The sequence below is a fragment of the Gopherus flavomarginatus genome, chromosome 3 (assembly GCF_025201925.1).
Source record: "Gopherus flavomarginatus isolate rGopFla2 chromosome 3, rGopFla2.mat.asm, whole genome shotgun sequence".
Taxonomy (NCBI): Eukaryota; Metazoa; Chordata; order Testudines; family Testudinidae; genus Gopherus; species Gopherus flavomarginatus.
This window is the reverse complement of record NC_066619.1, coordinates 233,428,684-233,451,260: the sequence shown is the minus strand read 5'-3', so window position 1 is coordinate 233,451,260 and position 22,577 is coordinate 233,428,684. Positions and strand designations below refer to the sequence as shown.

Genomic DNA, 22,577 nt, shown 5'->3' with positions numbered 1-22,577 from the left:
CATACGGGGATGACAAGCACATAGATTCTATCAATGGTGTACAGAAAACCCATACTGCAAATTATTTGTTAGTAGCAACAAAAGCACAAATTAAGTGGAAGAAAGCTTTAGTTATTAAGAAGATTTCATCCTGTCCACGTTAAAAAAAAATTAAAATCAATATTGCAACAAAACTAAACTACGAATTCAAGTTGATTTTAATTTTTTTTTTAAATTGTTAAAGGACAGACAGATGATGTGACAAATCAGAAGATCTTTACCCTCCATTAAAAAAAATGGCATAACAAATTCATCTTCAAATAACTGGTTGGATGTAGAATTTAAGGAGACATTTCAGTCAAATGAAACCATAGCATCTTAAATTCTTACATGCAGTCAGAGTTGTTGACTCAGCTTCTAAAATGTGCATGTTTGATGGCCTCCTTTGAAAAATTATTTGGCCAACCACCAGGAAATCTAAAGCCAAAATAAATACTTTCAGCCTGATATTGCTCCCATTTAAGTCAATGGGAGTTTGGCCATTGTCTGCAGAGGGAGCAAAGTTGAGTCCTTTAGCTAAAAAGCAATGTTGCGTTTCTTTAGTTATGTAATATGTGTGGTTTTTCAGGTGTGATATGACTGTGTCATTATCAGCCACCAATGATTCAGACTCATAGACTTTAAGGTCAGAAGAGACCATTATGATCATCTAGTCTGACCTCGTGCACAATGCAGGCCACAGATTCTCACCCACCCACTCCTGTATCAAACCTGTGTCTGAGCCACTGAAGTCCTCAAATCGTGGTTTAAAGACTTCAAGGTGCAGAGAATCTTAGAGCAAATGACTCATGTCCCAAGCTGCAAAGGAAGGCGAAACCCACCCAGGAGCTCTGCCAATCTGTCCCGGAGGAAAATTCCTTCTTGACTCCAAATATGGCGATCAGCTAAACCCTGAGCATGTGGGCAAGACTCACCAGCCAGACAACTAGGAAAGAATTCTCTGTGGTAACTCAGATCCGACCCTATCTAGCATTGGGCATATTTACCACTAATAGTCAAAGACAGCCTAATTTCGGGGATTAGTTGATCCCATTATACCATCCCCTCCATAAATTTATCAAACTTAGTCTTAAAGCCAGATATCTCTTTTGCCTCCACTACTCCCCTTGGAAGGTTGTTCCAGAACTTCACTCCTTTGATGGTTAGAAACCTTGGTCTAATTTCAAATCTAAAACTTCCTGATGGTCAGTTTATATCCATTTGTTCTTATGTCTACATTGTTACTCAGCTTAAATAATTCCTGTCCCTCCTCTGATATATTTATAGGGGGCAATCATATCTCCCTTCAGTCTTCTTTTGGTTAGGCTAACAAGCCAAGCTCTTTGAGTCTCCTTTCATTCCATGGATCATCCTAGTAGCCCTTCTCTGTACCTGTTCTAGTTTGAATTCATCCTTCTTAAATGTGGGAGACCAGAACTACACACAGCATTCCAGATGAGGTCTCACCAGTGCCTTGTATAACAGTACTAAGACCTCCTTATCTCTACTGGAAATACCTCGCCTGATGCATCCCAAGAGCGCATTAGCTTTTTTCACGGCCATATCAGATTGGTGGCTCATAGTCATCCTGAGAACAACCAATACTCCAAGGTCCTTCTCCTCCTCTGTTACTTCCAACTGATGAGTCCCCAGCTTATAACAAAAATTCTTGTTATTAATCCCTAAATGCATGACCTTGCACTTTTCACTATTAAATTCATCCTATTACTATTACTCCAGTTTACAAGGTCATCCAGATTTTCCTATATGATATCCCAGTCTCTCTCTCTACTGGCAATACCTCCCAACTTTGTGTCATCCACATTTTATTAGCGCATTCCCACTTTTTGTGCCAAGGTCAGTAATAAAAAGATTAAATAAGACTGGTCCCAAAACTGATCCCTGAGGAACTCCACTAATAACCTCCCTCCAGCCTGACAGTTCATCTTTCAGCACAACCCGTTGTAGTCTCCTCTTTAACCAGTTCCTTATCCACCTTTCAATTTTCATATTGATCTCCATCTTCTCCAATTTAGCTAATAATTCCCCATGTAGAACCATATCAAATGCCTTACTTAAATCAAGGTAATTTAGATCCACTGTGTTTCCTTTGTCTAACAAATCTGTTACTTTCTCAAAGGAGATCAAGTTGGTTTGGCATGATCTACCTTTTGTAAAACCATGTTGTATTTTGTCCCAATTACCATTTGACCTCAATGTCCTTAACTAATTTCTCTTTCAAAAATTTTTCCAAGACCTTGCATACTACAGATGTCAAACTAACAGGCCTGTAGTTGCTTGGATCACTTTTTCCCCCTTTCTTAAAGATAGGAACTATGTTAGCAATTCTCCAGTCATATGGTACAACCCCTGAGTTTACAGATTAATTAAAAATTCTTGCTAATGGGCTTGCAATTTCATGTGCTAGTTCCTTTAATATTCTTGGATGAAGATTATCTGGGGCCCCCAATTTAGTTCCATTAAACTGTTTGAGTGTGGCTTTGACTTCGGATGTGGTAATATCTACCTCCATATCCTCATTCCCATTTGTCATCCTATGATTATCCCTAAACTCCTCATTAGCCTCATTAAAGACTGAGGCAAAGTATTTGTTTAGATACTGGGCCTGCTATAGAACCTTTTACTATTGGTTTTAATTCCCTTTGCAAGGTCCAACTCTACATAGGTTTTGGCCTCTCTCACTTTATCCCCACATGTTCTGACCTCAGTAAGGTAGCTTTCCTTGGTGATCACTCCCATCTTCCACTCCTTGTAGATTTTCTGCTTTTTCTTAATCCCCTCTCTGAGATGCTTGCTCATCCAGCTTGGTCTACAACGCCTACCTATGATTTTTTCCCCTTTCTTGGGATGCAGGCTTCTGATAGTTTCTGCAACTTTGACTTGAAGTAATTCCAGGCCTCCTCTACCTTTAGATCCTCAAGTTCTTCAGTCCAGTGCACTTCCCTAACTAATTTCCTTAATTTTTTTGTTAGCCCTTTTGAAATAAAAAACCCTAGTCACAGTTCTATTTTTGTTTATCCTTCCATTTATTTTAAACTGAATTAGCTCATGATTGCTCGAACCAAGGTTGTCCCCTACAACCATTTCTTTTATGAGGTCCTCACTACTCACCAAAACCAAATCTACAATGGCATCCCCTCTTGTTGGTTCAGCAACTACTTGGTGAAGGAATCCATCAGCTATTGCATCTAGGAAAATCTGAGGCCTATTACTATTACTAGCACTTGTCCTCCAGTCTATATCTGGGAAGTTAAAGTCTCCCATGATCATGAAGTGTTATCTATCAAAATTACGTAGACTGTAAAATCTTTGTGTTATATGAGGTGACAACCTGCTTCTTCTTGGGCATGTACCTTATTCAACACTGGTGTTTCTGGATCATTAGAATAGCCCTTTTACCCCTCTAATCTTCCTCTTCTCAGTGATTCTGGCTGCTTTTCATAACTCTGTGTTACTGAAGATCTCTTCAAAACCCACTGATTGACTATGCCTCCAACTACTGGGTTTGAAAAACCACTAAACTTATTTAACCAGAGTAAATGTAACATACATAATAGTTGCATTCAGTAACCCTTCTACTTCTTACTCCAGTAGGGAAAGCATAATCTTGTAAAACCTCTGCAGTGCTTCCCTTGCTGATCACAATCTAGATCCCCCTCTCCTCAGGAGCCAAACAATGATCCTTCAAATTCAAACCCCTCAAAGTTCCAAATGATCAGTCTGGGTGGAGCTTCCATCCACGAGTCCAAGCCTCTGTGTCTCTGTGGAACAAAGACCGAAAAGAACACAACATACCCCATCCTACAATTTTGCTTAACTTATTCTATAACCTCTCATCTCATTCAATTTCAAGTTAACCTACTCCCTTCTCCACACACGTTTACAGCATCTAGCTGAATGGGGACCCAACTCCTGATGGAGGCCTCTAGGTGTTACTGCAATGCAAATATTAAATTATAATAACCTGGCACCCATCATGTTATTTGAGTACCTCCCTATACTTTAAGGTGTGGCGTGGATTCCTAAGGATTAGTCATATTATATTTTTGTAAATATTTAGAGGATTGTATTTATTGTTCATAAATGGTAACGTGACAGACCTGGAGAATGAAGCCCTTTATTCAACAAACAGAACAGGGACAAGGCCAGTAGTAATGCAGCTTTCTCACCCTACCCATTAATTTTGTTCACATTCCTCTGGGGTTGATAGGGAGGTTCATTTTTCATGTCCATTTAATCTTTGGCTTCTTTCCTGAAATTGCCAACAAGGGTGCTAACATGTTCAGAAAGAATTGCACCAAGACCATCATTTATTTTACATAAGCCTTTACACAATCAAATGATAATGGTTTTTGCCCTGATCCTGCAAAGACTTGTGTGCGTGCTTGACTTCTTAGTTGGGACTTTGCAACACTATGGCCTTTGTGGCTATGCATCTGGACAGGAGTTGTACTAAATACCTAGACAGAAAGGCTCCTTATCTTATCTGTACCCTGACCTATGCTCCTTTCGTCCTAAAAAGGAAATTTTACACACAACTTCTTGTTTATCTCCATACAAATATGTAAAAAGAACAGGAGTACTTGTGGCACCTTAGGGACTAACAAATTTATTTGAGCATAAGCTTTCGTGGGCTACAGCCCACTTCATCGGATGCATGGAGTAGAAAATACAGCACGAAGATATATATAGCTATATATCTATATATATACGCACACACACACACAGAGAACATGAAACAATGGGTGTTACCATACACACTATAAGGAGAGTGATCAGTGAAGGTGAGCTTTTATCAGAAGGAGAGAAAAAAGAACTGTTTGTAGTGGTAATGAAAATGGCCCATTTTCAGCAATTGACAAGGAGATGTAAGGGACTGGGGAGGGGGGAAGGGGAGAGCGGAATAAACATGGGGAAATAGTTTTACTTCGTGTAATGGCCCATCCACTCCCAGTCTTTATTCAAGCCTAATTTGATGGCGTCCAATTTGCAAATTAATTCCAATTCAGTAGTCTCTCCTTGGAGTCTGTTTTTGAAGTTTTTTTGTTGTAATATTGCGACTTTTAGGTCTGTAATCGAGTGGCCAGGGAGACTGATGTGTTCTCCAACTGGTTTTTGAATGCTGTAATTCTTGACATCTGATTTGTATCCATTTATTCTTTTACGTAGAGACTGTCCGGTTTGGCCAATGTACATGGCAGAGGGGCATTGCTGGCACATAATGGCATATATCACATTGGTACATGTGCAGATGAATGAGACCCTGATGGCGTGGCTGATGTGATTAGGTCCTATGATGGTATCCCCGGAATAAATATGTGGACAGAGTTGGCAACAGGCTTTGTTGCAAGGATAGGTTCCTGGGTTAGTGTTTTTATTGTATGGTTACATCTCCTTGTCAATTGCTGGAAATGGGCCATTTTCATTACCGCTACAAACGGTTCTTTTTCTCTCCTGCTGATAATAGCTCACCTTAACTGATCACTCCCCTTATAGTGTGTATGGTAACACTCATTGTTTCATGTTCTCTGTGTGTGTGTGTGTATACATATATCTATCTTCCTATTGTATTTTCCACTACATGCATCCGATGAAGTGGGCTGTAGCCCACAAAAGCTTATGCTCAAATAAATTTTAGTCTCTAAGGTGCCATAAGTACTCTTGTTCTTTTTGCGGATACAGACTAACATGGCTGCTACTTTGATACAAATATGTGTTAACTTCCAGTTAAAGTGGCTCAGGTACACATCCTACCAACACAATGAAAGCCAAGGAAGTCACAAGTTAAATACATTTCACCCCACTTTTCAACATACCTCACCATCCCAGATTACAAAAAAAACAACAACACATAGACCTCCCTCTTACAACCAAATGCTTACCTCAATTCTTAACACATTAGTTAGAGAAATGTGTTTAGGTTGAGACTGTGGGAACAGTTAAACACATGGTTGTTATATCTGAACTATGGTATGGTGGTAATACAGTGAGAGAAGTAAAACAACTGAGGGATGATATTTGTGCAGGAAATTTGCGAGGAAGTAATGCAGTTGAAAGAGACTCAATTTTGTAATCTTGTGAAAATATCATTGTAGAGAGTTAACTGTTAGCGTTTAGCATTGTAGTATATAAACGCAGTGTCATTCATTTGAACCTAGGGAGGTCTGTGTAGTTGTGGGGTAACATAGGTGGCATGGTAGGTAAGTTGAACGCGCAACTGAAGCGTGCAGTTGGATTATGTACTTGTGATTTCCTTTGGTTTTATTGTTTGTGTTGAGAGGCTGTGCACTTGAGCAACCTTAACTGTAAGCTAAGCAAGTGTGTGTTTGGGGAAATCTTACAGATTTTCTAATATCTTTCCTATGCCGGACCCCCCCACATTCCACTTCTCCTACTGGCCTTGCACAGAGCTGACTCTGACATAATCTCCCACAACCCCGTTCTTCAACACACTTCTGCCAATGAGTGTCACCATCAACCACAACCCTCATCTACCATCAAGATACATGTGAACACCTAAGAGCTGGATTGGTAAGGGCATAGGGTGCATTGGGCTTGCTTGGGATGAAAAAAGTAGAATACAGAAGATTCCCCCATTCATCAGAGTGCAGCCCCCTCTGTTCTGCTTATTGCACCACAGGTTCCCTGTTCAGCTCAAGCACCACGTCTCCATGCACTCCTTATAAAACTGTGCTCTCCCTTCCACTTCACAGCCCTGCTCCACCAATCCAAAAGTCTCAGGGGCTACAGCCTGGTGCTCTGGTAGGAGTGAGATGGGTTGTGTGGAATTAAGGAAAAGAAGCAGGGATGCATATGGGACCATGGGACATGGCTGGCATGGAAGGGAGCGTGCTGTCTACCAAGGCAGTTGTGCTGTCCCATGGAAGGTGCACTGGTAGGAAAAATTTGGGATGTACATGCAAAGATGGGGACAAAAAAAGCCATTTATCATCTTCCTTTCCCTAAGCAACATGAAACGTTTTAATCCTCCACAACTCTGGCCTGTTAGACCACAACTTCCCTCTGGTGAACCAGTTACTGGGCCACAGTGAGATTGAATGACCCTATAGCCTGGTGGCTAGGACACTGAGCTGGCAGGGTTCCAGTCCCTGCGCCAATGACTATTTAACAATTTAATACAAAGTGAAACAATTTCCACAGCAGAGATTAAGCGAGACCTACCAATTAATATTCTATAGTTGGGCACCCATCTCGGAGGGGGGAAATTTGGGTTCAAGTCCCTGCTCCCAAGGGTGCCACACATCCCAGGTGAGTGCCAACATAAAGGAGGGGAACAGGTACCAGCACCACAGGTTTTGTCAATCTAGTCTTTTTTTTTTTCTGTAAAGAAAATAAAGTTAAAAGTGCCCCCAAAACAAAACATTTAATTCAACCAGAAAAATTGTTCAACTTTTTCAATTTGCCAAAAATGCTAAGACCTGTCATTTTCAGTTCGGGTCAAACTAATTTTACCCTTCCTGCCCAATTTTTCAGAACTGATAATAAACCAAAAAAACAAATCAGGTTATTTTCATAGCTCTAGCTACAGTGCCTCTAGAATGGGTCAAGTTTTTTTCTTTTCTGCTTTCACCAATATATTCTTTTTTGCTTCCTTGTCATTAGGGCCAAAAGAGATCATTTCCTTTCATGCCAGACTTATTTCATTCAAACATAAATCATTCCAGAGTAATTTATTAGTCTTATGTTCTTACAATCTCTGCTTCTCTGTATTACCATATATTTGCTCTCCTTTTCTTTTGTGTACTTTCAGTTTCAGATTGGTTAATTGCGCTTTGCTGGGATTATAGCCATCACCATAATTAGTGACTATAAACCACTAAGTCCACATCACTATTCAAATATTTATTAATTTTATTTTTTTAAGCTAATGTTAGGGTCAACAAAGCTTGTTTGGTTTATTTTTTTATGTATTACATATTGTAGTTTGTTTATATCTAAAACATTTCAAATATTGCCATGGTATGTACACATATATCCTTTATGGATTACTGTTAAAAGTGTTCAAAGGCTTAATTCCAACATACAAATGCAATTAATTCAGAAAGATCAGTAAGTCGGCATTCAAAGTATTCACTATAACATTTTCAAAAAATGACTGCTCTTACATAAAAGGCGTATCTTGCACCTAAATTGAAACAAACTTTATTCAGAATACATAAAATGATGATCTAATGTTCACATAAGTAGCATTCCTTATAGACTTTCTATTATGTTGAATTTTTAATCAACTTTAGAACATTATTTTTGAAATATGAGAAAAATGAACTTTAATACACAAAAGTTATACATCATTGATATCTTGCAATTTACTTCATATTCATATTGATGTTCTTTCATGCCAAAAATAATATTGAACAAAAAAAGGCTGCAAAATAAAAAGACAGTCCTTTAGCCATTTACTCCAAAACATCACCCACTCTTCTACTTCCCAAAAAAGGTCTTTGCAGAGTGCCCTGCAGTTTATCAAAACTGGGCTTTGATACCACAAAAGTGGAGTAGTGATTTCCTGAGCCAAGGACCCACTACTAAAAATGCACTGTCAGCTTTACATTATTTTTAAAAGTCAGAGGACTGTTAGTTCAAGTCACTGTTGATGGCAGCTACCATGAAATCAAAAGAACAGAGACTAAGTAAGACCCAAAAACATTTAGGGCTTTCTAGGACATTAAAGAAAAATACAATATACAATTGAGAATATTGAAAAACCTAGAGATGCATTAAGATAGTTGTAGATAGAACAAGCAGATAGTGATGAATCTATATTCTGATAAATATCAGCTGTATTGTAAGACAATGAAAACCAGTAAAACCATACAAATGTGTTTAACTGATGGAGATAAAGCCAGAGAAATCCAAAACACTGTTTTCCAAGCTTCTTCCACTATTCTTACTGTTTTACCTCTGGGGAGTCATGAAAAAACAGATCAAGATAAAATACCAAAACAAAGTCACTAGAAATTTACATGAATCACATTAGTTTATAGATCATACATACTGGCATACTGCATCATTTTTCCAAACGATTCATGCAAATATCAGTGCATCTCCAATTGTAAGCTTTAGGTACATATGGACAATTGAAAATACACCTTCCTTCATTAACTTTTGACAAGTGAAATGTGTCAGTAATCTCCAGAAAGTGCCAACGTAATATTTTAACATTCATGGAGAGACGCACAATAAGAACATAAGAATGGCCATACTGGGTCAGACCAATTGTCTATCTAGCCCAATACCCTGCTTTTCAACAGTGGCCAGTGCTAGATGCTTCAGGGAGAATCAACAAAACAAAGCATTTATAATCTCCTGTCGTCCAGTCCCAGCTTCTGGCGGTCAGAGGTTTAGAGACACCCAGAGCATGGGGTTGAGTCCCTGACCATCTTGGCTAATGGCCATTGATGGACCTATCCTCCATGAACTTATCTAATTCTTTTTGGAACCTAGTTATACTTTTAGCCTTCATAAATTCCCCCTGCAATAAATTCCACAGGTTGACTGTGCATTGTGTGAAGAAGTACTTCCTTTTGTTTTAAGCCTGCTGCCTATTAATTTCATTTGATGACCTCTGGTTTTTATGTTATGCGTAGGGCCCTACCAAATTCACTGTCCACTTTGGTCAATTTCACAGTCATTGGATTTTTTTTTTAAATCAGAAATTTCAGGATTTCAGATATTTAAATCTGAAATTTCATGGTGGTGTAACTGTAGGGGTCCTGATCCAAAAGAGGGTTGTGGCGGGGTTGCAGTATTGCCACTCTTACTTCTGTGCTGCCTTCAGAGCTAGGCCCTTGGCCAGCAGCCACCATTCTCCAGCTGTCCAGCTCTGAAGGCAGCGCAAAAGTAAGGGTGGCGTAGTATGGAATTGCCACCCTTATTTCTTTGCTGCTCCTGGTGGGGCACGGCCTTCAGAGCTGAGTGCCTTGACAGCAGCCGCTGCTCTCCAGCCATCCAGCTCTGAAGGCAGTGCAGAAGGGTGGCAATACAATAACCTTGCAACACCGTCTCCCACAGGCCCCTTTTGGGGCCAGATCCTCAGTTTGAGAAATGCTAGTCTCCATTAAATCCGTATAGTATAATGTAAAAGTATACAAAAGACCAGATTTCACTGTCCGTGATGCATTTTTCACGGCCATTAATTTGGTAGGGCCCCAGTTATGTGAAGGGATAAATACTTCCTTATTCACTTTCTCCACACCATTCCTGACTTTAAAGACCTCTATTATAACCCCTCTTTGGTCATCTCTTTTCTAAGTTGAACACTCCCATTCTTTTTAATTTCTCTTAATATGGAAGCTGTTCCATACCTCTAATCATTTTTGTTGCCTCTCTCTGTACTTTTCCCAACTCTCATATATATTTTTTGAGATGGGGTGACCAGAACTGCATGTGGTAAAAAGGTGGGGTGTACCATGTATTTATACAGTGGCATTATTTTATTATCTATCCCTTTTGTAATGGTTCCTAACGTTCTGTTAGTTTTTTTGACTGTCACTGCACAGTGAATAGATGTTTTCAGAGAACTGTCCAAGGGACTCGATCTCTTTCTTGAGTGGTAAAAAATGATTACTTACCTTTCTGTAACTGTTGTTCTTCGAGATACGTAACACATACCATTCCACTGTAGGTAGTATGTGTGCACCTTATGCACAGTGGCTGGAGATTTTTCCCTAAGCAGTACCAGTCAGGGCAGTGCAAGCACCCTCTAGTGCCTCACGCCACTGCACACACACCTACAGAGGAATGGACATGTGCAGTCACTAGACTCCATCATTTAGCATGCATAGTTGAGATTATGTTTTCCAATGTGCATTACTTTGCATTTATCAACATTGAATTTCATTGCCATTTTGTTGCCCAGTCGCCCAGTTTTGTGGGATCCCTTTATGCTAGGTGCTGTACAAATACACAAGTAGAAAGTCCGTGCTCCAAAGAATTACAGTTTAACGCATCTTGATTACTACTACTATGATGAGCAGTTGAACTAGCAAGACTAGTCTACAACCAGTCCCCAGCACGGAAGAGCTAGTGGAATCCAGTCCATACTCCGATTTTTAACATGTTTTAAGGTAAATTTAGTACTCCAGAATTCTGGGGGATTGAGAGCCTTGAAAATTGAAGTCCTCTGCAGGGTTTAATTCCTAAGTTTGTGTAAGTGAAAACATACGCCTCCAAAGACAAAATGTGAAAAGTAGTGAACATATTTTAGAAATAAAGGTCATATAAAAAAAAAACAAGCTAACAAGCTTGCCTTCCAACAGGTGAATTAGCAAACCCCTATTGTTCCTGCTATTTCTTGGTGGTTGAACTGGCTTTTTCTGTCAACTGACAAGAGAGGTGCTCTCTCTGGCAAAGGATACATTTATCTTATGTTTTTCCTCTGCTATTTTTTACTGTGCATCTTAGTGGCTTCCTTCTTATGACCACCTCCCTCTTGCAATGGTCCCATCTTCTATCACTTTCCCTCAAATTTTCCCTGCCAAGCTTCCTCCAAATTTTAACAGCATAAATTGGTAACTATTTGAGCATCTAATGGGGCCAGTGGGATCACCCAAAACAACCAGCTAGGATAAAGAGCAGGATACCTCACTCTGAAGGCCATTTATTTTACTCCTTTGTAGGGGGATTACACAATGAGAAATGGGTATACAAGTTCTGAAGGACAAAGATGACCTGAATGGATTGTGCTGCTCAGTTCTGACCAAACTGCCCCTCACTAATGTTTGGACACAGTCCACATCTACTAGGAGAACATCCCTCACACCTAGCTACACAGGTACATTATATACAAGCTAAAAACTATTACCACAGCAAGATTACATTTCCTCATATTCATGCCCCATCAATGCTCAGAATATATATTCATGTGTGTCTCTGTTGATCACAAATGAAACAGAAAAGGAGGGACTTGGTGGTTTTCTTCTAGAGTCTGGGGACAAGATACTGTGTTGAACCTCTAAAAGGTGCAACACTCACAACTTAGGGGAAAGGGGGGATCCTAAAGTGCACCTTCCAGATTCAGGGCTGCTCTGGGGGTCAGCCTGGACCCCAGCACGTCTTCATCTTGGAGTGCTGCCTAAGCTATAATATTCTGTTACCAGACATCTATGGAAAGCAGCACTGCCTAGAATCTCTACACACCATGGCTCCAGTCCCTCACGCCCCCAACATGCCTCACCCATCACCTCTCTTTCACACAACTTACACCAGGATTTGCAAGGCAGTTGTGGGAGGACAGCCTGTGGTTGTCTTCCTCAATTCCTGAATTCTCCCCCAGCCAGATCAGGGATTAAGGATCTCAGTTTGGAGGAGCATACTTGTCCTTTCCAGTTTCTCTCGGAGGCCCTAAGTCATTTTATTAATATATGGAGATATACCTACCTCATAGAACTGGAAGGGATCCCAAAAGGTCATCGAGTTCAGCCTCCTGCCTTGACTAGCAGGACACTGCGGCTGCGGTTTCTCTGATGCATCAGCCTCCAAGATGGTCTCTGTTTACTGCACAGCCTCTGCCAGTGTGAACACATTGTTCTGCCACATCTTGCAGGCAGACTTTGTAGGTAAAGATCCATTATTAGATTCATCTATGTCCCTATTTTCTGGGTCACAAGCCTGAGCTAATGAGTCACTTAGTTTGTTAGGTGTAAGACAGAGGTACCTGGCTGAACCCTCTTCATGTAACCAGATATGTTTCTGGGTTATCTTCTGGTTCCAGTTTCGCTAAGAAAGAGACTGGATTTCCTGGCATCGTGAGTGGTGCATGTGGGCCAACCCCGGAACTGCAGTTGCCATGCCTGTGGGCGCTGCAACCCAGGTTTGCTGTCACTGTTTCTATTAAGTATCCATTTCACAAAGCTGCTCATTTTCCCTCCTTATGCAAAGTGTTTTATCCTACCACTGACTCCATCATTAAATGCATAGCTTCCATCTTGCTCTGAACAGAATATATTAAAGAGAGAGAGAGAGAGAAAAAAAAGAGAGATAGATACACACACCCCAAACTTATCCCCTTGGTACACCTTGCCTTTATTGGTAACTCAAACAACAACAAACAGAACAAACCAAAGGTGAAACTTTCCTCAAACTTGTTAGTTTCTAGGATTTCCCTGCAGGACTCCTTTTCCTCCCAAACCCTACTTCCCTCCGTCTCATATACTCCAACCTCTTATATTCTGATTTGAGATAAGATGCATCTGTCGGTATAACTCAGCTATAATTTTCTGCCTCTTTATGCAGGGCGGAAGCACTTCACATTAGGATAATTACAAGGAAACCAGCATCTTTATTCAGAACCTTAGAGCCTACCATCCTATTATATGTTGCTAATGACTTCCTGCTGCAACAGCACACTAAGGTTGATCCAGTATGGAGAAGAAATGGGTCACAGCAAGACTGCAGGGTCAGCATGCCATGCATCTGTTTATCCACAGAACAAGTTCAGTCTCAGTAGTAGTAGTGTAAGTTTCCCTTCCATTGCACCACAGGCCTGACTGCAAAAGGACCTTTTGGGCTGAGAAGATAGATCAAGCAGATTCAGTCCATGGCATCTCTACTCAGACTGCCATCCAAGTGGGTAATCACTGTCAACTGTAATAGTGTTTTGGGGCTTGGACATACGACCATCTTGAAGTAGTCTAATAGAAAGGAGCCATGGGAGCTGGTGGCAGTTTCAAGCCCTGACAAAAGCCAAAGGTTTGACCCTTTTCCCACTGAAGTCAACTGGAGTTTTCAGTTGACTCCAACAGAAGCAGGATCAGCTCTAATGAAGGTTAATTTACCTTAATTTTATTTTCATATAATAAAACTGGTCCTAAGCAATCACTCAGGGGACTGACAAAAAGTCACTGTTTAACTAATAAAAGAGCAAAAATAGAGACACTTTGGGGAGGCTTCTTAAGACAGAAAGTTGCCTAATAAAGAGAGTCTCTTCTTCAGGCTTCATTACGTACACCAACATGTATTCTAAGAATACTGGTAAGAGAAGCTATTTTAAAAATGCTTTTTACTTACCAATACGTGTGGGTCTTAAGTGCCTGCATAGCTTCTGCAATATTTGAGGATATCACTAACATCTAATCCCAAGCAAGCTCCTTTAACTGTTTTAGGTTTTAGTAACGTCATCAACCATAGCACAGAAAAAAACAGAACCTCAAGACCCTGAACTATTTTAAAAGATAAGTGGAAGAACCAATTTAAAATTATTTTGGTTTTAATTTTAAATCACAAACAAAAAACAGACTTACTGTAATTTAAGAGCTCAGTCTTGATTTACCAACTGAGAGAAATGATGTCTTACGCTCAGCTCGAAGGCATTTCTCCATTTGTCTGTCTGTAATATTAAAACCTTTGCATGCTGTGGGTATTAGGGGACCCAGGTATGGAGGCCCAAAGAACCTGGGCGGGGGGGGGGGGGAGACAGAGTAACTGTCATGAGAGAGTAGAATGGGGGGAAAGGGATATGGGGGCTACGCAGAGTTCCTTTCATGGGAAAGGGGGTTTGCATAGAGTCCCTGAAACAGAAGGATACGGGAGGGTGACACACAGAGCACTAGTTGGGAAGGAATACAATGAGCCCCTGATGTATGCAATGTACACAGCCTATGGAAGCAATGAAGTATGGACCCCAGCACAAAGTCTAGATATTAACACACTCAAGTATTTTCGTCATTTAGAATCTGGAAAGAAGATCCAATAGTCTGATCACAGATCACTTCATTTGACTTATATCTTTAAAAAAGGCCTTTTGAAATGAGAGATACTACAAAATCTGTAATCATTAGGAGTGTAATCAGTTTGTCAGTATAATCAATAGCTCTTCAAAACTAAAAACTCATTTCAACCAATAAGTAACAACTGTAATATTCTAACAAGTACAAACAGGATATTATGGAAAAGCTGAAGTAACAGAAGTTATTGTATTTATTTGTATTGTTGAAAGTTATTTTCTGAAGTAAAAATTGTTATTCATGTATAAAAATTAGGGCTGTCAAGCAATTAAAAAAAATCTTGATTAATAGCGCTGTTAAACAACAATAGAATGCCATTTATTTTATATATTTTTGGATGTTTACTACATTTTCAAATCTTTTAATTTCAATTACAGCACAGAATACAAAGTGTACAGTGCTCACTTTATTTTTTATTACAAATATTTGCACTGTAAAAAACAAAAAAACTGTTTTTCAATTCACCTCATACAAGTACTGTAGCACAATCTCTATCGTGAAAGTTTAACTTACAACTGTAGAATTATGTACAAAAAAAACTGCATTCAAAAATAAAACAATGTAAAACTTTAGAGCCTACAAGTCCACTCAGTATTACTTTTTGGTAAGCCAATCAGACAGACAAGGTTGGTTACAATTTGCAGGAGATAATGCTGCCTGCTTCTTGTTTATAATATCACCTGAAAGTGAGAACAGGCATTCTTGTGGCACTGTTGTAGCTGGCGTTGCAAGATATTTACATGCCAGATGAGCTAAAGCTTCATATGTCCCTTCATGCTTCAACCACCATTACAGAGGACATGCTTCCATGCTGATGATGGGTTCTGCTTGATAATGATCCAAAGCAGTGTGGACTGACACATGTTCATTTTCATCATCTGAGTCAGATGCCACCAGCAGAAGGTTGATTTTCTGTTTTGATGGTTCAGGTTCTGTAGTTTCCACACAGGAGTGTTGCTCTTTTAAGACTTCTAAAAGCACACTCCACACCTTTTCCCTCTCAGATTTTGGAAAGCACTTCAGATTCTTAAAGCTTGGATTAAGTGCTGTAGCTACTTTTAAAAATCTCACATCAGTATCTTCTTTGCATTTTGTCAAATCTGCTGTGAAAGTGTTCTTAAAATGAACATGTGCTGGGTCATCATCCAAGACTGCTATAACATGAGCTATATGCAGAATGCGGGTAAAACAGAGCTGGAGATATACAATTCACCCTCCAAGGAGTACAGTCACAAATTTAATTGACCAATTATTTTTTTAAACGAGCATCATCAGCATGGAAGCATGTCCTCTGGAAGGGGTCATACGAATGTTTGGCATATCCAGCTACAAAAGTGCCATGCAAACACCTGTTCTCAATTTCAGGTGACACTGTAAATAAGGAGCTGGCAGCATTATCTCCCATCAATGTAAATAAACTTGTTTGTCTTAGTGATTGTCAGAATAAGAAGTAGGACTGAGTGGACTTGTAGGCTCTGAAGTTTTACATTGTTTTGTTTTTGAGTGCAGTTATGTAACCAAAAAAAGTCTGCATTTGTAAGTTGCACTTTCACAATAAAGAGATTGCACTTCAGCATTTGTATGAGGTGCATTGAAAAGTACTATTTCTTTTGTTTATCATTTTACAGTGCATATATTTATAATAAAAAATAATAATATAAAGTGAGCACTGTGCACTCTGTATTCTGTGTTGTAATTGAAATCAATATTGAAAATGTAGAAAAACATCCAAAAATATTTAATAAATTTCAATTGGTATTCTATTGTTAAAAGTGTGATTAATAGCGATTTTTTTTTTAGTTAATCGCATGAATTAACGGCAATTGACAGCTCTAATAAAAATGTATACGTATAGCCGTGCTACCTGAAACATTCAAAACAGCATATACTTGCTTAAGTTCACTAAACTGGTTCTGTACAGTTTCCACTGTAATATTAAGGTCTGGTATACACACAACTTCCACTGAAATAACTAAATAAGCTTAATTCACACCTTTTGTCATTTTGCTGCTGCGTGGACCAGATCTAACATACAGAGTTTTGAAAATGAACAAAGAATTAATACACATATGAACCCAATCACAACTTCCAGATTTACAACAGATAATGCCAAATGATAATATAGTCCAACTTACTCTTTTACTGAGGCAAATAACTGGCCACATACTACAACCTAATGTACAGCAGCAACAAAGGCAGCCACAAAGTAGCCATCGAACATTAATTGGAAGGTTCTTCTTAAGACAACTGTTAACTCTGCTGATGCTGGCTTTAAATTCCTCAGGTGCAACCTGTGAAGAAAGAAAAATAATCCACTACTACTGCAATATAATTTAAATGATGAGTATTCCTACAAAGCCCAGCTATACATAGAAACCCAAATACCAAGCTTTTCTAGTAGCAAAATCTTGTTACCCAAATTCTAAGTTTTAGAGGCTGTTACAGTAAATTTCTAATTGAGACTTATCCATAAATACCCACCTTTCCAGTTAAAGAAGAAGGGAATTCTGCTTCAAATTTGTTGCTCAGTCCAAATCTGGGGGGAGGGAAAAAAAAAAAAAAAAAAGGTAGATCATACCAGAAACACAATCATTCAATTAAGAGATTAATACCTCGTCACGAAGGTTCCTCTGCAAAAGCAAACAAATTTAAAAAAAATAAATCACATTTCCATCTGAAGGGTTAGGTGGGAGGGGGCAGTGGGGTGGGAAGAGGGGTGGGGGGAATTTGGGACATGCAAGGCTCCGGCAGCCAGAGAAAGAGGCGACTTTCCCCAGCTCCAGGGTTGTGGCTGCCAAGGAAAGACAGCCCTCCTTCCTAGCCCCAGCTCTCCGAGTGCTGTAGCGGGGGAGAGAGGGAGAGACACCCCTCCTTCCCAGCCCTAGCTTGGGGGCTGCTGTGGCAGGGAAGAGAGGGCACATTGCATTAGAAAGGTAAGACTACTGATATTAAAATATGAGTTGTGTGTTTTTATTTCTAGAACAAAAAAACCTTAATTATTATTAAGGGTTTTTTTTGTATAGCGCTTTTATCCAAAGCGCTTTACAATAGTTAGCGAACAGTACAAACAACATTTGGAAAGATCATTAAGTGGTCTGCTGAGATCCGACACAATTTTCAAGTGGTCCGCGAAAAGAAAACATTTCAGAACCACTGCTTTATGTAATGTACTTTTGGCTATGTCTACACTAAAGAGCCTATGTCAGCATAACCTTTCAGTGTAGACACAGTATACACCTACAGGAGTTTTTCTGCTGGTGTAGAAACCTTCCTGAACCACATTAGTTATGCAGACAGAAGCACTCCTACATAGTTATCAACTCCGTGGGTACTCCAGGGCTGGAGTACCCATAGAAAAAAAAATAGTGGGTGCTCAGCACCCACCAGTCCCCTGCTGATCAGCTGTCAGGCAGGAGGCACTGGGGGGCCCGCTGAACGTCAATTAGCTGTTCGGTGGTGGGTGGGAGGTGCTGTGGGGTGGGGGAGAAGGAGGAGCGAGGGCAGGAAGAGGCAGGGCAGAATGGAGTCTTGGGGAGGGGTGGGGCAGGGTTGGGAAGATGCGGGCGGGGTGGAGCCTTGGGGGAGCAGCAGAGTTGGAGTAGGGTCTCACGGCATAGTGGGAGTGGAGCACCCCCTGGGAAAGCTGAGAGTCAGTGCCTATGCACTCTTACACCAGCACAGCTGCATCTACACTAGAGTTTTGTTGCCACAGCTATGTTGAGTCAGGGGTGTGGGATTTTTCACACTCCTGACTGACAGATTTGCTGGTATAGGTTTTAAATCCAGTCAAGGCCTTACTGTTTGTTGATGATGCCAGCCCTTCCCCAAACCCTGCAAGAGGGTGTTTACCAGTGGAAGTCATGGCAAAGCTGATGCTGAACAGGCTGTTGTATGCACTGAAGCTTTGGGTATGGCTACACTTGAAACTTCAAAGCACTGCCACGGCTACACATCCTGTACGGGTGTAGCTTGCAGCGCTGGGAGCCACGCTCCCAGCGCTGTGGCACTGTTTACACTGAGGCTTTACAGCTCTGTATCTTGCTGCGCTCAGGGGGGTGTTTTTTCACACCCCTGAGTGCGAAAGTTGCAGCGCTGTAAAGCGCCAGTGTAGCCATGGCCTTTGTCTTCACTAGGAAAAACTATGTCTTTTCATACCAAGTAGTAAAAACACCTTTTTTCCCTAGTGTGGATGCACCTTGAAAAGAAAGGAAGGGAAGCATGTTCAGGGTTTTTACGTTCAGGCCCAGCCACATCACTGTTCTATGCATAAGTAAGGGAGCAAAAACAGAGTTAATTTTTCAAAGAATTATTTTAGGACATAATGTAAGGACACTATCAGAAACTTTTTTTTAAGTCAATTTGAAATAAATTAAAGTTGACAGCGCCTATTTAACAGTCAACACTTAAGTTTAAAACCCCCCACAAAATATGTAAAGTCAAGCTAAGTCCACAAATACTACAGCCCAAGCTGCATGAGTGACGTCAGTAATACATCTTATGAGCAACTATGTAATGGCAACAGAATTAGATTACACACCAATATATAAATATGACAATTACATATTAATTCAATTTGTCCTACTGGGTATGCACTGCTGTGCTATATTTCAGGAAAATATATTGCATTGGTGTTTCTTAGAAAGCTCTGTCATTCTAGAAATGAAAAAAACCACATAGCTATAGTACATAAAGTTCAGCAACTTATTTCATGGGAGGGGGAAGCCCTGTGCCATATGGAGCCCGACAGATTTCATTTGGCTCTTTGAAGTGTTCACCCACATGGAGGTGAGGTGGTGAGGTGAGGTGGTCTAACACTGTAAACTATACTAGCTTTGAACAGATCTTAAGAACTAGGGGCTGGTCTACACTATGGGGGAAAATCGATCTTAGATACGCAACTTCAGCTATGTAAATAACGTAGCTGAAGTTGAAGTATCTAAGATCGAATTACTCACCGTCCTCACGGTGTGGGATCGATGTCCGCGGCTCCCGCTGTCGATTCCGCAACTCCGTTCGGGTTGGTGGAGTTACGGAATCGATATAAGCGCGTTCGGGGATCGATATATCGCGTCTAGATGAGACGCGATATATCGATTCCTGAGCAATCGATTGCTACCCGCCGATACGGCGGGTGTGCAGACGTACCCTAGATGAGAAGTTTCAACTTGCCAACTTTAAACTACTAAACAGACTGCCTGTGAATTTGAGGCAAAATTGAAGACTGTACATACTGTAATGTTGTAGAAGAAATTCCAGAATATAATATACAAAACCTGACAAATCCACTCACCAATATCCTGTAGGAAACTTTACTTGGCAAATGGTGGCCTTTCCCAGAAGCCTGTGTAGAATTTTAGCTTTTATTTTTATAAAGTTACTTTTCTAGCCCTTATAATTATGATAGCCTTCCAAACTACATAGTGTTATTGAACTGAATCTACAAACAACCTGAAACAGAGGTTAAATTGTCCAGGACACAAATATTGATCCCAAGGAAAAGGTTGAGCAGTTGGACTGCGTGCAGAAAAGTTCCCCTGAGGTTTGAGAGTAAGGGAAGGTGTTAAAGAAATCATTCCCCCGTGCAGGTAACTTTGTGACAGTACAGCTGCTCAATGGCTGCTACTTCACATGATTAGCATCCCTGCTAAGTGGGCTGAAATGGCCCACACAAATTACACAAATAATATGGAAAAAATAAAAGTTACTAAGAGATACAGAATAAAACAAGGTGCTTAAAAATAGATCTGCATCTTGATCTAGAAGTCTTACTATACATAACCCAACTGGAAATTCATACTAAAAAACTCCTTTGGTCTGCTGTTCTCTAACTCTTGTTCTACAGTGGTATTGGTTGGGATAAGGGTGGATAAAAATCAATGATTTCTTTAAATCAGATTTTTTTGATAAAATGCTTTTTGAGGAAAAAACCTATCTAAAGATAGTTTTAATTAAGATACATTATAGCTCAAAGATATCTCATTGTGGAATAGGGATTATAAATTCTAACTCTATGGTATGAGACAATATATTCATATAATGTTTAAGAAATGAGTTCCAATAGCTCCTGGATTAGGGACCCAATCTTATGGGGTTCCAGGGACTTCTGTAGAGATTATTTAGGTTAATCTTTCTATCTACCCAATGGGACTGAGTGCTTAGTCAAGAAGATACCATTAGAGATGCCTAGTTTTGCAGTTGTCAAACTGTGGATTTGTGTCTCCAGAGATAACATGCTTGTTAACTGCAAAAATGAACCACAGAATCATAGACTTTAAGGTCAGAAGGGACCATTATGACCATCAAGTCTGACCTCCTGCACAATGCAGACCACAGATTCTCACCCACCCACTCCTGTATCAAACCTATGTCTGAGCCACTGAAGTCCTCAAATCATGGTTTAAAGACTTCAAGATACAGAGAACCTTCCAGCAAGTGACCTGTGCCCCACGCTGCAGAGCAAGGCAAAAAAAAAAACCCAGGGGTTCTGGGAATCTGCCCAGGAGGAAAATTCCTTCCCGACCCCAAATTGGTAATCAGCTAAACCCTGAGCATGTGGGCAAGACTCACCAGCCAGACACCCAGGAAAGAATTCTCTGTAGTAACTCAGATCCCACCCCACCTAACATCCCATCACAGGCCACTGGCTATATTTACCGCTAATAGTCAAAGACCAATTAATTGCCAAAATTAGGCTATCCTATTATACCATCCCCTCCATAATAAACTTATCAAGCTTAGTCTTGAAGCCAGATATGTCTTTTGCCCCCACCACTCCCCTTTGAAGGCTGTTCCAGAACTTCACTCCTCTGACGATTACAAACTTTCATCTAATTTCAAAGCTAAACTTCCCGATGGCCAGTTTATATCCATTTGTTCTTGTATCCACATTGGTACTGAGCTTAAATAACTTATCTCCCTCCCTGGTATTTATTCCTCTGATATATTTGTAGAGAGCAATCATATCTCCCCTCAGCCTTCTTTTGGTTAGGCTAAACAAGCCAAGCTCTGTAAGTCTCCTTTCGTAAGACAAGTTTTCCATTCCTTGGATCATCCTAGCAGCCTTTCTCTGAACCTGTTCCAGTTTGAATTTATCCTTCTTAAACATGGGAGACCAGAACTGCACACAGTATTCCAGGTGAGGTGTCACCAGTGCCTTATATAATGGTACTAACACCTCCTTATCTCTACTGGAAATACCTCGCCTGATGCATCCCAAGAGCGCATTAGCTTTTTTCACAGCCATATCACATTGGCGGCTCATAGTCATCCTGTGATCAACCAATACTCCGAGGTCCTTCTCCTCCTCGGTTACTTCCAACTGATGCCTCCCCAGCTTATAACAATAGTTCTTGTTATTAATCAACATACAGGATTCTCAAGACTATCCAGCTTCAAGATCACCATCATTTTCTATAGTTTCAGAGTTATCTGCCAATGATAGTGTTTCAGTCACATCATGTATGTCACCTAGCCCCAGTAGATCATCTGTAGCAAAAAATCGCCATCATCCAGAAACAACCATAGACAAATTTGTGATGATAACCAGATTACAGAAAGAGGTAACTGATGAAAAAATTGCCCGGTTTGTTTATGCAACAAACTCTCCTTTCCGTATGATTGAGAACCCACACTTCATTAACATGGTTCAGTCATTAAGACCAGGATACAACCCAGGTAACAGAGCAGATGTCACAGGCAAATTGCTGGATAAAGTGTATGAAAGAGAAATTGAGCAGTGTGCAAAAGGCCTAGAGGGTAAAATTATTAACCTCAGTCTTGATGGGTGGAGCAATG

The 22,577-nt window shown here is 40.2% G+C and overlaps 1 protein-coding gene across 1 annotated transcript in view; it reads right to left on the bottom strand.

Moving 5' to 3' along the window:
* CHIC2 (cysteine rich hydrophobic domain 2) overlaps positions 1-22,577 on the bottom strand; it is a 49,166-nt gene that overhangs the window by 12,850 nt on the left and 13,739 nt on the right. Inside the window, exons 2-3 of the mRNA XM_050948109.1 lie at positions 17,265-17,319; positions 16,919-17,074 (exon numbers count right to left, since the gene is read on the bottom strand). Of these exons, the coding sequence (XP_050804066.1) occupies positions 16,919-17,074; positions 17,265-17,319 (211 nt within the window). The remainder of the gene's footprint in view (positions 1-16,918; positions 17,075-17,264; positions 17,320-22,577) is intronic.